At 41.5% G+C, this 16142-nt stretch overlaps 1 protein-coding gene across 1 annotated transcript in view; it reads right to left on the reverse strand.

Annotated features, from left to right (window-relative positions):
- LOC120025009 (protein kinase C-binding protein NELL1-like) overlaps positions 1–16142 on the reverse strand; it is a 456735-nt gene that overhangs the window by 80592 nt on the left and 360001 nt on the right. Inside the window, exon 13 of the mRNA XM_038969436.1 lies at positions 13554–13679. Coding sequence (XP_038825364.1) covers positions 13554–13679 — 126 coding nt within the window. The remainder of the gene's footprint in view (positions 1–13553; positions 13680–16142) is intronic.

Consider the following 16142-nt stretch of genomic DNA (forward strand, 5'->3'; position numbering starts at 1 on the left):
ACAAAGTCGAAATGGCGCCCCCCTATTGACAAGAAGTTTTAATGCTAGTTTGACCACCTGAAGGCATCTTTGAGAAGCCTTCAATAGTGGCTGCACTAGAGAATTTGAAACCTTTTTTTTGTAAGAACATTGTATATGGGACTGATTTTAAGACATTTTGCTTAATTAATTTGATTAATATTATGGTGTTTCTATTTCAAGAAAAATGAAAAACCCTCAGGGTTTCTGTTAGGATGGAACAGAAAATATGGCGCTGTACAACGTGACGGTCGGGAGTAGGCTACAGTACTAAGATCATAACATTTCAACACCCTAATTGTATAATTGTAGTCTAACCAATACCCAAATGGAGATTCAGTGAAAATAAAAATCTCATAGATTTTTCAAGACCAGTCCCCATGCTTGTCTCAGAGCAGCGCTAAACGGTGCTAAAATAGTTGACCACAGTGGGTAGGCTATTGCTTCAAATCCACTTCAATATGCTCTTTAAATAAATAAGACCTACACCACTTTTAACAGCGCATTACTCAACATTAGTGAGACTCATAATGCCTACGGTATGCCTAAAGCATATCGGATTTTTTTTTCTTTCAATGACGTGACCGCCAATAATTACATACGGGTCTCCCGGTGGTGGCCGGCACAGATGTCAAACCTGCATCTTTAGCACCGCATTTTGCACTGTGATGCAGTGTCTTAGACCACTGCGACACTCGGGGGGCTATTATAATACTGTACATGTTGTCCAGGTCAGGATAACCAAAACATTTCTTTGTTAAAGACCATCAGAAAGAATGTTGGTACTTATTTATTTTGATCCAAAGCCATGAATGAGTGAGTCACTCAGCTTTATGTAGGTGCAAGGGCTATTTGACTGTGTCATCAACTTGATAATATATAACGATATTTTGTAGATTATTTCGTTTTCAAAAAATGAAAGTGAGCGAATGTAATCTGAATAAAGCCTAAATAATATTTGAAATGGCCAAAACATTTATTTCTGTTTTTAGAGGGAAAAAAGGGCATCCCGGCCAGCCAAAATCTCCCCTAACCCGGATGACGCTGGGCCAAATGTGCACCGCCCTTTTGGACTCCAAATCACGGTCGGATGTGATACAGCCTGGATTGGAAACAGGAACTGTAGTGATGCCTGTTACACTGAGATGCAGTGCTTTAGACCACTGCGCCACTTGGGATCCATGACCAATATGACCAACATATAATAGCCCATCCTAGAAACGTTGTTTGCAGAAATCAAGGCCTGCCACGCTTGTGAAAAACAGGGATAATAATAATAATAATAAAACTTCTCCCCCTTCCACATGGTAAAGGTTCCAAATCGTAAAGTTGTTTTTATCAATTAGTATATTTGAGTTTAATCACAATATTTGTTGTATTATTTGTTCTGTCTTTTCTGTTGGATTAAACTGAAATTGCAACCAATCACGGACGGTTGCGATACAGCCAACCTAACTAAGAAATACATGTGATGATAGAATTCACATAGGAACACCTATGTGAGAATGCTATTTATTGACTACAGCTCAGCATTCAACACCATAGTGCCCTCAAAGCTCATCAATAAGCTAAGGACCCTGGGACTCCCTCTGCAACTGCATTCTGGACATCCTGTCGGGCCGCCCCCAGGTCGTAAGGGTAGGTATCAGCCCCTCAGGGGTGCGTGCTCAGTCCTCTCCTGTACTCCCTGTTCACAAGACAGCCTATAGGGAGGAGGTTAGAGACCTGGACATGTGGTGCCAGGACAACAACCTCTCCCTCAACGTGATCAAGACAAAGGAGATGATTGTGGACTACAGGAAAAAGAGGACCGAGCACGGCCCCATTCTCATCGGCGGGGCTGCAGTGGAGCAGGTTGAGAGATTCAAGTTCCTTGGTGTCCACATCACCAACCAGCTAACATGGTCCAAGCACACCAAGACAGTCGTGAAGAGGGCACGACAAAACCTATTCCCACTCAGGAGACTGAAAAGATTTGGCATGGGTCCTCAGATCCTCAAAAGGTTCTACAGCTGCACCATCGAGAGCCTCCTGACTGGTTGCATCACTGAATGGTATGGCAACTGCTCGGCCTCCGACCAGGGCCAAGCTTCCTGCCATCCAGGACCTCTATACCAGGCGGTGTCAGAGGAAGGCCCTAAAAATTGTCAATGACTCCAGCCACCCTAGTCATAGACGGTTCTCTATGTTGTTATCATCTATGTATAGTCACTTTAATAACTCTACCTACATGTACATATTACCTCAACTAACTGGTGCCTCCGCACATTGACTCTGTACCGGTACCCCCCTGTATATAGTCTCGCTATTGTTATTTTACTGCTGCTCTTTAATTACTTGTTACTTTTGTTTCTTATTCTTATCCGTATTCTTTTTAAATACATTGTTGGTTAGGGGCTCGTTAGTAAGCATTTCACTGTAAGGTTGTATTCAGCGCATGTGGCTAATAACATTTTATTTAATTTTATTTGAATTCTACCCCTAACCTCCTTCTAAGCAAGTCTATTGTTCAGCTAATAGCCTCTTATAGCCATAATGATGCTGTACCACGTGACCGTGTGTGTTTGAAAGAGTATTTTCCAGTAAGCAACAATTTGTTTACCTACATTAGCCTACTTTGTTCCAATATGTCTGTCATTCGTTGATATTTATTCCCATAGTAATTCATTATTGATCCATAACTAAATAAACATCTGCATTTTGAATGAGTATTTTTGTCATTATTTTATTAAGGAAAGCATAAAGATGCTGATGAAGAAATACAGTACTTTTTCTTTGCAACTCTGCCTAGAAGGCCAGCATCCCAGAGTCGCCTCTTCACTGTTGACGTTGAGACTGGTGTTTTGCGGGTACTATTTAATGAAACTGCCAGTTGATAATAAAGATATTTTGGAGATTAATTCATTAAAAAATTACGTAAAATGAGTGGGAAATAGGCCATTCTTGAAAATGGGGTGAGACATTGTTACTAATTTGTAAATAAAGCCAGTTTGTCATTTAGAATGATTTATTTCTGTTTTTAGGGGGCGAGAAACCAAAAGCCTCGTGACCGGTCGGGAGTAGGCTACAGTACTACAGTAAGAGCAAAATAATCCTAACATTTCCACAACCTAATTGTACTCTAATTGACTCCTAGAATAAAAACCTTAGTGTAACAACAGTTTTAGTAAGTAATACTGAAGTCGTGCATAATTATCAGTTTCTATTTGGTTTATGTCGCCCATTCATTGTCAGTTAGAGACACAGTAGCGCCTTGGGACCCAAAAGCATAATCAGTGCTTTAACTCCCCCCTGCGCTGGTCTGGAGCAATGAAGTAGTGATGCAGGGTACCATACTAAACCACAAATGACCTCTAAGTCCCGCAGCATAATTGCAAAACCTTTAGACAAGCAACTACTGTAGTTAGCAACTGTAGTTAGCAATGTCATGTTTGGGATAGATTAAAACACAGTTTGCTGATACCAGTTTAAATTTGTCAGTGCCACTGACTGACTGTCTAGTGCTTAGCTAGCTAACGTTAACTATAATATACTGAACAAAAATTGAAACGCAACGTGCTACAAATTTCTTAGGGCTGCAATCCCGTTAACAGGATCGATATGACAACAGCCAGTGAAAGTGCAGGGCGCCAAATTCAAACAGAAATCTCATAATTAAAATTCCTCAAGCATACAAGTATTTAAAACCATTTTAAAGATACACTTCTTGTTAATCCCACCACAGTGTCCGATTTTGAAAAGGCTTTACAGCGAAAGCACCACAAACGATTATGTTAGGTCACCGCCAAATCACAGCCATTTTTCCAGCCAAAGACAGGAGTCACAGAAAGCAGAAAGAGAAAAAATGAATCACTAACCTTTGATGATCTTCATCAGATGACACTCATAGGACTTCATGATACACAATACATATGTTTTGTTCGATAAAGTTCATATTTATATCCAAAAACCTCAGTTTACATTGGCGACATGTTCAGAAATGCCTCCATATCCGCAGAAATTGCAGAGAGCCACATCAAATAACAGAAATACTCATCATAATCTTTGATGAAAGATACATGTTTTACATAGAATTAAAGATACACTTGTTCTTAATGCAACCGCTGTGTCAGATTTCAAAAAAGCTTTACAGCAAAAGCACAATATTCAATAATCTGAGAACAGCGTTCAGCCACAAAAGCAAGCCATACAGTTACCCACCAAATTGTGGAGTCAACAAAAGTCAGAAATAGCATTATAAATCTTAACTTACCTTTGCTGATCTTCGTCTGAATGCACTCCCAGGACTCCCATTTCCACAAGAAATGTTTGTTTTGTTCGGTAATGTCCATCATTTATGTCCAAATAGCTACTTTTGTTAGCGCGTTTGGTAAACAAATCCAAAGCCACGAAGCGCGTTCACTAAAAGCAGACGAAATGTCTGGTGGAAAAATGCTGTTTTTCTCTTGAGTAAGGCAGTTAACCCCCATCAACAACTGCTACCCGGAAGCTGAAGATGTGGATGTTGATTTAAGGCAGTCCCCCGCACCTCACTGATTCAGAGGGGTGCGGAAGACACATTTCAGTTTAATGCATTCAGTTGTGCAACTGATTAGGTTTCCCTTTTACCCTCTTGCAGCGGAAGAGATGGACCAGGAAACGCTCTTGCTTTCAGACAACTCGACTATAGCCTGAAGTTAAAGAAAAACATAAAAGCCTTACATGCAGTCAGTATTCTGTAAACGCCACCTTTTTTACACGCGAATGGAGGTCCTTGGGACACACGTGAACACATAGGACTGTGGACACAGCAAGCGACAAACCAAGCTTGAGCAGTAGCCGGGTCTTACCAGGTGTATGTTGAAAGACTTGTGTATTTTCAAAACTGATTGTTATAAGGACTTTTGCGGAGACCGCGATCCAGACAGCTGAGTGGACCAGACAGAATGGGGCCAAGACAATCTAGTATCTGGATACTCCAGGCATGGTGGGTTACATTTTTTATTAACTAGCCTGGCTGACGTGACCTACATGACTCACAGCACAGTGTAGGCTATGACCACACTGGTCTGGAAAGAAGGCTGTTTGTTTTAATTCAATATTTGCATCTAAATTGTGCGACAGGGTTTGATTGGTTCTTTCAAAAGTTTTTTTTCCTTGCTGGTTGAGACCTCCCATTGAAGTAGAAGGGGGTGGCGCTCAGGGGCTGTGTGGCTGTGCATGTGGGTGTTTGAGTAAGAAAGACAGATGAGAGCCAACCAGTAAAAGCACAGCTCCCTTTATTATTGACCCATTGTGCTGACAACATCAAAGAGGAATTCGATAGTTAAGTGTTGCCAGACTAATGATTAACTGCAATGGAAAAGTAATTGTTTGTCTGCTTTACTACAGATTGCTCAGGACGTCTCTATTTTAAACTCGGACTGCTTGGGGAAACTCATTGAGAACTGGATTGCGGTCATAAAGGACAAAAACCTTTGGTCTGCCAGCCGAGAAAAGCAGGCCAAGTTGTCTATTCGAAGTGCAGGTATAGTTCGAAAAACCCTGCTAGTGGTGCCTCAGATGCTCAAAATTTTTGCCGAAAATTTCATAAAATTTCTGCCAATGGTCCTCCCAACACCAGTCTACACGATTGGTATGAAGACATTCCGACCCAGCTTCGAAGAGACCAGAATGTCCTTCATTGACTTGCAGCCTGTAAGTTTAAATAGTTGATAGGCATAGGACGACTGATGGGGAAATTAGATGATAGCATTTGTAAACCTTGAATGAAAGGAACAGCATTCCAAATCTGTTATTCATAACTGCACACTCCAATACATTGTTGTGTGAATGAACCTATGAGCCCCAGCCCCAAATGAATGGAAGATGTAGGCATCAAACATGTTTATATTGATGTGTAAAGGGCTATGTAGTATACAAAATAAATTGTGTGTGATAGGATTGTCAGTGTACCTCCATCCTTTGCACAAGTCCTCATATTCAACCATGTTTGGACCAACATGGTTGAGTACTTGCGCCAGGTGGACTCTAACCAGACCCTAGCCATTTGTGTTAGCTCTTGGGGACTGCTCACAGGTGTTTACAGTCATTAGTGGACAAGCATTGGAGAAAAGTACATTGCTTGGGGCACTGGATATGTGCTTCAAAAGCAGCCGGGTCAAGTGCTCAACCCAAGACGCGGGGTTAGAAGCACAACCCAACCCCACTGGGTTGAATTAACCCAATGCTGTGTTTGACCAATATTGACCAAGCGCTGGGTTGTCGAAATGACCCAAATTGGGTAACAATAATTCATTTTGGAAAAATAATTTGAACCTTTTCATGTGACTTCCAAATATCTCTAAAGGTCTCCCCAGCATGTTTTTTTTATGCATGTGATGTCAGAATGCGCTCACTGTTCCAAAATGTGTGCCACATTCAGACTCATCTTAGTGTGCCAGAGCGCAGAATAACAAATTAATTGTTGAACCCTCAACACCCGTTGAATATGTCCGGTGTCTGGATAACATGAAAAAAGCCCAACCAGCTCTGCAAGGGTCAGTAAAATGGTCAGAGTAGGGTGTTCCCTCATTATGTGTCTGGAAGTAGCTAGCCAATGTTAGCCAGTTAGCTTGGGTTCTTGACTGTAGTTGTGAGGTCAGAGCTTTTGGAACAACCCTACTTATTGGCCAGAGCATCCAGTGTGCGCTCTGAACGCGAAACCACAGAGCTGTTCTCTCTCCCTCTTAGATGTCTGTAAGTAGCTGGCAAGTTAGTACAGAACGGTTGGATCAACCCTAAAGAGATGGGTGAGGCAAAGGCTTAAGAGGGTGTGAACAATGCTGAATGGGTGTAGACAAAGAAGTGCTCTCCAATAGTAGTACCAACACATTGAAAGACGGTTTTCTTAAAAGTGAATTTACAAGTTGTTCAACTTTCAAAGCAGAATTACTTTCCAATTGTTTCCTCAAACACAGGGTATGATATACCATTTTGTAGCTCTGTGTCACGCCCTGACCTTAGAGATCCTTTTTATGCCTCTGTTTTGGTTGGTCAGGGCGTGAGTTGGGGTGGGCATTCTATGTTTTGTTCTATGTTGTCTATTTCTATGTGTTTGGCCGGGTGTGGTTCTCAATCAGAGGCAGCTGTCTATCGTTGTCTCTGATTGAGAACCATACTTAGGTAGCCTTTTCCCACCTGTGTTTGTGGGTAGTTGTTTTCTGTTTTGTATGAGTACCTGACAGAACTGTTACGTTTTGTTCCGCTTTTGTTTTTTGTTTCAGTGTTCAGGTGATAGTAAACATCATGAACACGTACCACGCTATGCTTTGGTCTACTCTTTCTTCCTCAGACGAACGTCGTTACACTCTGAGTCTCTACTTTTATCCAATGTAAAAATATATATATTTTTAAATGTTGCTACATAATACCGAATCCAGGTGGTGTGTCACATTTTATTCTGTACTTTCAGAAACCACACACACAAACAGCATTGAACATTATTTGCCAAAATCATTACTGGAACTGAACATTTTTATAGCTGAAGATTGAAAACAGCTCTCAACAGTACACTCAACAGTTTTACTGGATGAAAACACAGCATGAAAACACATAGGCCTATATGGAATAGTAGTCTATTTTCGTGAAGTATTGGTGGTGGTTGAACAACAGCAACAAAAACGTGTTTTACTAGAGGAAAAAAAAACTGCAAGAAAAGACTGACAACTTATGAATATGCATAACCCATATTCATGCAGTAATTGAACAACAACTGCATTTCCACCTCTAAAGGCATAGTATTATGGCAGGTCACCGGTCAAGTCACCTGCCAAGTCAGTCAGTCAGTAATTGCTGCAGATGTGCTCAATAGTGCTTGAGCATATGGTACTCCTCAAAGCATGGTGAAAGGCAAGACAAGCTGAACACATGTACTTTGTCAACCTCCTGTGCTTCCTTCTCCTGGTGCCAGACAGGCAAACTTTGCAGTGCCTCCGTGTGCGACTACCATGAACAGCAGTTTGAGGGACTTCTGTGCAGTGAGGTGTAGGGGAGTGTCTGTAGCAGGACGCCCCCCAGCTTGAAGCACTCTGCTTTGCACTCCAGACTGGGACTCATCAAAGCAAACAGCAGGGCCAGGAGGGGTGAAATGGCTGGCGGCCTTCCAGTTACCACAGATCTCCTGAATTATACATCGTAATTGCTATTAGCTAACTCATTCTGTGGTTTCTGTCAGCCGAGAGTTATCTAAATATGACGGCTTGTGTTATGTCAATCTTTCCTCAGTTAGCGCTAGGACAAATGTAGCCTACATTTTCCAGTTTGGATGATTGTGTTATGCTGTAGCTCTTTTGTAAATGTCTGAACGTTGCATCGAAAAAATAAACTGCTCACATTCAGGACATAACTTTGTAAGGACTGTTTTTGTGCAAAATGTTTCTTCGGAAAAAAAACAGTGTGGCCAGCTCAAATGCATCAATCGAAACTGGATGTTCTAAATATGCATTCTAATCACACCACTTTGAGCGTATGCTGCAAGGACCACTGTAGAATGATCCCACCCATTTGTTGGTACGTGTGAAAAGGTTAATTGCCATATTAGGCATAACTCAATGTCTCCCTTTTAAAATAAGAAGTACAGTTGAAGTCGGAAGTTTACATACACTTTAGCCAAATACATTTAAACTCAGTTTTTCACAATTCCTGACATTTAATCCCAGTAAAAAATCCCTGTTTTAGGTCAGTTAGGATCACGACTTTATTTTAAGAATGTGAAATTTAAGAATAATAGTAGAGAGAACAATTTATGTCCGCTTTTCTTTCTTTCATCATATTCCCAGTGAGTTTGAAGTTTACATACACGCAATTAGTATTTGGTAGCATTGCCTTTAAATTGGGTCAAACGTTTCGGGTAGCCTTCTACAAGCTTCCCACAATAAGTTGGGGGAATTTGGGCCCTGTCACGTTCGTCGTAACATTGAAGAGAGGAGGACCAAGGCGCAGCGTGAAATGAATACATATTTAATAAACGAAGACGAAGAACACTTGACAAACTATACAAAACAACAAACGAACGTGAAGCTATATAATAAATAGTGCTGACACTAAACACTACACATAGACAATCACCCACAAACTACCTAATGAATATGGCTGCCTAAATATGGTTACAATCAGAGACAACGATAGACAGCTGTCTCTAATTGAGAACCAATCTAGGCAACCATAGACATACATACACCTAGACTGAAAACTGCCCCATAAACATACAAAAACCCCTAGACAATACAAAACACATACATCCCCCATGTCACACCCTGACCTAACTAAAATAATAAAGAAAACAAAGATAACTAAGGCCAGGGTGTGACAGGCCCATTCTTCCTGACAGAGCTGGTGTAACTGAGTCAGGTTTGTAGGCTTCCTTGCTCGCACACGCTTTTTCAGTTCTGCCCACACATTTTCTATAGGATTGAGGTAAGCGCTTTGTGATGGCCACTCCAATACCTTGACTTTGCTATCCTTAACATTTTTACATTTTTAGTCATTTAGCAGACGCTCTTATCCAGAGCGACTTACAGTAGAGTGCATACATTTTTTTATTACATTTTACATACTGAGACAAGGATATCCCTACCGGCCAAACCCTCCCTAACCCGGACGACGCTATGCCAATTGTGCGTCGCACCACGGACCTCCCGTTTGCGGCCGGCTGCGACAGAGCCTGGGCGCGAACCCAGCCCAGCCTGGGCGCGAACCCAGAGACTCTGGTGGCGCAGCTAGCACTGCGATGCAGTGCCCTAGACCACTGCGCCCCCCGGGAGGACATTTTGCCATTTTGCCACAACTTTGGAAGTATGCTTGGGGTCATTGTCCATTTGAAAGACACATTTGCGACCAAGCTTTAACTTCCTGACTGATGTTGCTTCAATATATTCATATACATTTCTTTCCTTATGATGCAATCTATTTTGTAAAGTGTTCCAGTCCTTCCTGCAGCAAAGCACCCCCACAACATGATGCTGCCACCCCCGTGCTTCACGGTTGGGATGGTGTTCTACGGCTTGCTAGCCTCCCCAAACATAACGATTGTTATTATGGCCAAACAGTTCTATTTTTGTTTCATCAGACCAGGGGACATTTCTCCAAAAAGTACGATCTTTGTCCCCATGTGCAGTTGCAAACCGTAGTCTGGCTTTTTTTATGGTGGCTTCTTCCTTGATGAGCGGCCTTTCAGGTTATGTCGATATAGGACTAATTTTACTGTGGATATAGATACTATTCTACCTGTTTCTTCCAGCATCTTCACAAGATCTTTTTCTGTTGTTCGTATTATTGTTTGAACAGATGAACGTGGTACCTTCAGGCATTTGGAAATTGCTCCCAGGGATGAACCAGATAGTTTTTCTGAGGTCTTGGCTGATTTATTTTGATATTCCCATGATGTCAAGCAAAGAGGCACTGAGTTTGAAGGTAGGCCTTGAAATACATCCACAGGTACACTTCCAAATGACTCAAATGATGTCCATTAGCCTATCAGAAGCTTCAAAAGCTATGGCATAATTTTCTGGAATTTTCCAACCGGTTTAAAGGCAGTCAACTTAGTATATGGAAACTTCTGACCCACTAGAATTGTGATACAGTGAATTATAAGTGAAATAATCTGTCTGTAAACAATTCTTGGAAAAATTACTTGTGTCAAGCGCAAAGTAAATGTCCTAAACGACTTCCCAAAACTATAGTTTGTTAACAAGACATTTGTGGAGTGGATGAAAAACTATTTTTTATGACTTCAGCCTAACACCTTGCCCAAACCGGCTGTGCACGTGCGCCATCGTGCGCTATCGTGCATACATTTGTTTCCCCCCCCCCCACACCAAACGCGATCACGACACGCAGGTTAAAATATCAAAACAAACTCTGAACCAATGACATTAATTTGGGGACAGGTCGAAATGCATTAAACATGTATGGTATTTTAGCTAGTTAGCTTGCACTTGCTAGCTAACGTTAATTTGTCCTGTTTAGCTAGCTTGCTGTTGCTAGCTAATTTGTCCTGGGATATAAACATTGAGTTGTTATTTTACCTGAAATGGAAAAGGATCTCTACTCCGACAATTAATCCACATATAAAACGGCCAACCGAATCGTTTCTAGTCATCTCTCCTCCTTCCAGGCTTTTTCATTGTTTAAATTATATGGTGATCGCATCTAAACTTGCATTGTATTACCACGACTACCGGCAAAACAGTTTTAGTCTTTCTATCACCCACGTGGGTATAACCAATGAGGAGATGGCACGTGGGTACCTGCTTCTATAAACCAATGAAGAGATGGCACGTGGATTCCTGCTTCTATAAACCAATGAGGAGATGGGAGAGGCAGGACTTGCAGCGCGATCTGCGTCAGAAATAGGAACGACATCTATTTTATCCCTTGGCGTCGCTGACGCTCGTTGGCGCGCGCAAGCAGTGTGGGTGCAAAAATTGAATAACATGGGTTTCTAAATTTATTTTGCGATGCTCGCGCACGCGACGTGTCTGGTCTGGTCAGCATGTAAGTGTATGTAAACTTCCGACTTCAACTGAATGTCCCTAAGGTAATAGGGTGCCATCTGGGGATTATTCTATGGGTGCATGCCAACTGGCACCCTATTCCCTACAATATGTAGTGCCCTATAGGGCCCTGGTCAAAAAAGTAGTGTACTAGGGAATAAGGTGCTATTTTTCCAAGGCTGTAATAATGCAAAGAGGACTAGTTACTGCCAATGATTTGTCCGATTACCGCCATTGAATTGTCTGACTGGAAAATCACTAATATTTTGGGAAATTCACATTTCCAAATGGTACCACCTCCTCTGTCATTTCCTACATCCAGCATATCATTCCTCATGTCCCTAGCATAAGTTGCTAACATACTGGGGAAGCTATTTGTTTCAGAGTAAATTGAATTTGACCTCGGAGAGAGTTACGTGTCATTTTCTGTTCATGTGGTTTAACAAACTTAATGGACAGGAAATTAAAAGTAACTCTCTCCGAGGTCAAATTCCTTGTACCATGAAACAAATAACTTCCACATCTTAACATTCCTCCTTTCCCTAGCAGAATTGGCTAACATTCTGACATGCTGAATGTAGGAAATGACAGAGGATGTGGTGCCATTTGGAAATGTGAATTTCCAAAAATACAAGTGATTATAATATAAAATAAGACAAATCAATGGTGGTAATCAGTTGGTCTTTGCGTTATTACAGCCTCGAAAACACTGTTGCTGATGAGCTATTCTGTTGATAATCTGCACACCACTATCTGCATAGGCTGTATCCCACATGGTTACCTTATTCTCTAGTGCACTACTTTTGACCAGAGCCCTTTGGTCCCTGGTCTAAAGTAGTGCACTACATACCGTAGGGAATAGGGTGCCATTTGACATGCAGACATAGAATAATCCACCACAACAAACCTAATTGGAGGCATTGCATGCCCAGAGGAATGTGTTTGATTTCACTAAATCAGAGAGTATCGGAAGTAAACACAAGCTTGGCTTGTTTGAATCAGATGAAGAGTCCCAGCCAATGTCAACAGACAGTAGGTGTACACATGTCCATACTTCAAAGGCCCAATCTGTGAAATGGAAACAAAGTACAGCCTTAAAATATGGCTTCACCTCAGAGACTGTCAATCCTTGCATCTATAGCTCGGTCGATCTCATTTATAGAGATTACATTTCTCCAGCCCCATTCCTCAGATGTACAGCAAACCAAGTGGTGTGGGGGCTTCCATTTAGCTGTTTTTCTAATTCAGGATTGTGCCTTAAACTTAATTTGCTAGTTTATCTGATACAAGCACTGTATCTCCAACACTCTTATGATAAAAGCCCCCCCCCTTCCTCTCGTGTCTTTCCCACCTTTGTAAAATGGTTTCTTGAAATCTCTTGACCTGACAGCCCAAGTTTAACTGCAGTGTGTAGCCACGTCCTGAACCCAGCTTGACTACAGTGTGGAGCCGCGCTCCTGATCCCTCTCCAGCTGAAGGAGAGTGTGTGTGGCTCCAGAGTACACAGATCTACCAGGGGTCAAATGGCTCTCACAATCACTCAAGGTTTTCTGAGAGGCAGAGAGAGAAGGATATGGCTCTCACAATCACTCACGGTTTTCTGAGAGGCAGAGAGAGAAGGATGCTCAAGTCGCCATGAGCTGCAATGTGTTGCTTCTCTCAGCCAGCACTGAGTAAAACTATAAAACTCTATGTGTCAAGCTTCTCAGAATGTTGATAAAGGTTCAGCTCGCCGGGTCCGTGTAATCTTAATCCTTGTGATCTAAAAGTCTAAACTGATCCTAAATCAGCACTCCTCTGAGAAACATTGTACTTGCCCTGTTCTGTAGTTTAGTGAGTGCACTCTGTTTACCAAGACACAATACTTGCCAACCTTGAGATCTCAAAATGACCAATAATTCTCAGGAAGTTATGTACGAGGTGGTATGGAAAAACAGGAAGTGTTTGTGTGGGTATGTGTGTGCGTGCTTGTGTTGGCCTACCCACATGTTCAAAGTGTTTGTGTATGCATATTTGACCTACCTGTGCAGGAGTAGTCATCCACTCTGATGAAGGCAGGTAGACAGTCACAGCGATGGCTGCCGGGGACATTCACACACGCCGTGTTAGCCTGGCAGTAGTTCCTCTGAACAGCACACTCATCGATATCTGAGAGAGGAGAACCCATACAGAGGAATTGTCAATATATATTTGTGTATATATATATATATATTGTTTAGTGGGTAGTGACCGTTGGAGGGTAGAGAGGGGGACAGAGAGTAGGGGACAAGGAGGAATATAGAACTCTGTCACCAGTGGGTATGTGTGGTTTGGAGCCTGCAGCACTACAGTACCACTATACCAGACTCCGGCACAGGACTTGTCAATAATCTGAGGGAACACACACAGAGCTTTATGGCCGAAATGAAGCGCTGTGCCATGGGTGGTCTAGTGCAGAGTTTCCCAAACTCGGACTTAGGGTCCCCCCTGAGTGCACGTTTTGGTTTTTGCCCTAGCACTACATGGCTGATTCAAATAATCAACTCACCATCAAGCCTGGATTATTTGAATCAGCTGTGTAGTGCTACGGCAAAAAACAAAATGTGCACCCAGGGAGAATGCCACGACAGTGTTTAGGAAACCCTGGTCTAGTGGTTAGTGCCACAGACCCCAGGCCACATGTACCTGTATTGACGTGGGTTCAAATCTGTCCCACTACCTTTTGACACTCTCACCTCTTATTTTTAAAAGACTATCCCTCTATGACTGTTCAATAAAAATACAAAAAAACATTAAAAAAAGAAGTGGAATTCCATCCCTGGGAGAGAAAGCGGAAGCGTCCCAAATGACACTCTCTTCCCTTCATAGTGCACTACTTTAGACTGGGCCATTATCAAAAGTAGTGCACTATAAAGGGTGCTGTGGTATTACCCAGTTGGGTTTATTTTATCTCCATACAATGTAAAGGGCGGCAGGTAGCCTCGAGATTAGAGAGTTATTATTTATAAACACTCTGAGCACGTGGAAAGGCACTATTCTATATAAAATTATTATTATCGGAGTCGTCGATATCTGAAGGAGGGGTTACAGTCATCCTATAATGGGAAAGTAACAAGTGTCAAGAAGAATATTGAATTTAGCACCAAGAAACAAATCAAATTGTATTGGTCACATGCACCGAATACAACAGGTGTAGACTTTACAGTGAAAGGCTTACATACAAGCCCATTCCCAACAATGCAGAGTTAAAAAAGGAAGACAAATATTTGATGAATAAAAATGGAAATAATACCACAATAAAAAAATAACAACGCTATATACAAGGAGTACCAGTACTGAGTCAATTTGCAGGGGTACGAGGTAGTTGAGATCATTTAAGTAATTTACAGTAGACGTGGGCAGGGGTAAAAGTGACTAGGCAATCAGGATATACACTGTGTACAAAACCTTAACAACTTCTTATGGCTGCAAGGGGCAGTATTGAGTAGCCAGTTAAATCGTGCCCATTTCAAACGGCCTCGTACTCAATTCTTGCTCATACAATATGCATATTATTATTACTATTGGATAGAAAACACGCTCTAGTTTCTAAAACCGTTTGAATTATTTCTCTGAGTGAAACAGAACTCATTCTGCAGCACATTTCCTGACCAGGAAGTGGAATGTCAGAAATCGATGCTCTGTTCAACTTCCTGCCTATACATGGGCATGATACGTAAGAGTCTACGTACACTTCATACACCTTCCCCTGGTTGTCAAGAGGCGGTGAGAGAAGAAATGTCGTGTTTATCTTGGTCTGAGGTGGAATTAAAGCTCTTTGTATGACGTGACCGTCCATTTCCTGTTTCTGGAGCGCGCGAAAGGGGACATGGATTTGCCTTCTGTTTAGCTGTCGTTATGGACGACTAACATCTCCGGTTTAGATTTTATTTGATACATGTGACCATATCATCGTAAAGTATGTTTTTTCAATATAGTTTAATCAGATTATTGAAATTTTTTCGGGAGTTTTGCGATCGGAAAATCGGAAATATTGTCTGGAATCACAAGATGCCTGTCTTTCAATTGCTGTACACTATGTATTTTTCAGAAATGTTTTATGATGAGTATTTAGTTATTTGGCGTTGGTGTCTGTAATTTTTCTGTCTGCTTTCGGTGCAATTTCTGACTGTAGCTGCAATGTAAACTATGATTTATACCTGAAATATGCACATTTTTCTAACAAAACATATGCTATACAATAAATATGTTATCAGACTGTCATCTGATGAAGTTGTTTCTTGGTTAGTGGCTATTTATATCTTTATTTGGTCGAATTTGTGATAGCTACTGATGGAGTAAAAAACTGATGGAGTAAAAATAGTGGTGTCTTTTGCTAACGTGGTTAGCTAATAGATTTACATATTGTGTCTTCCCTGTAAAACATTTTAAAATCGGACATGTTGGCTTGATTCACAAGATGTGTACCTTTCATCTGGTGTCTTGGACTTGTTAATGTGTGAAAGTTAAATATTTAAAAAAAATATATTTTGAATTTCGCGCCCTGCACTTTGAGCTGGCTGTTGTCATAAGTGTACCGACGTCGGGCTTGCACGCCAAACAGGTTAAAACTTCTTCGGGATCGGTGTCCCT

This window comes from Salvelinus namaycush, chromosome 30 (assembly GCF_016432855.1).
Source record: "Salvelinus namaycush isolate Seneca chromosome 30, SaNama_1.0, whole genome shotgun sequence".
Taxonomy (NCBI): domain Eukaryota; kingdom Metazoa; phylum Chordata; class Actinopteri; order Salmoniformes; family Salmonidae; genus Salvelinus; species Salvelinus namaycush.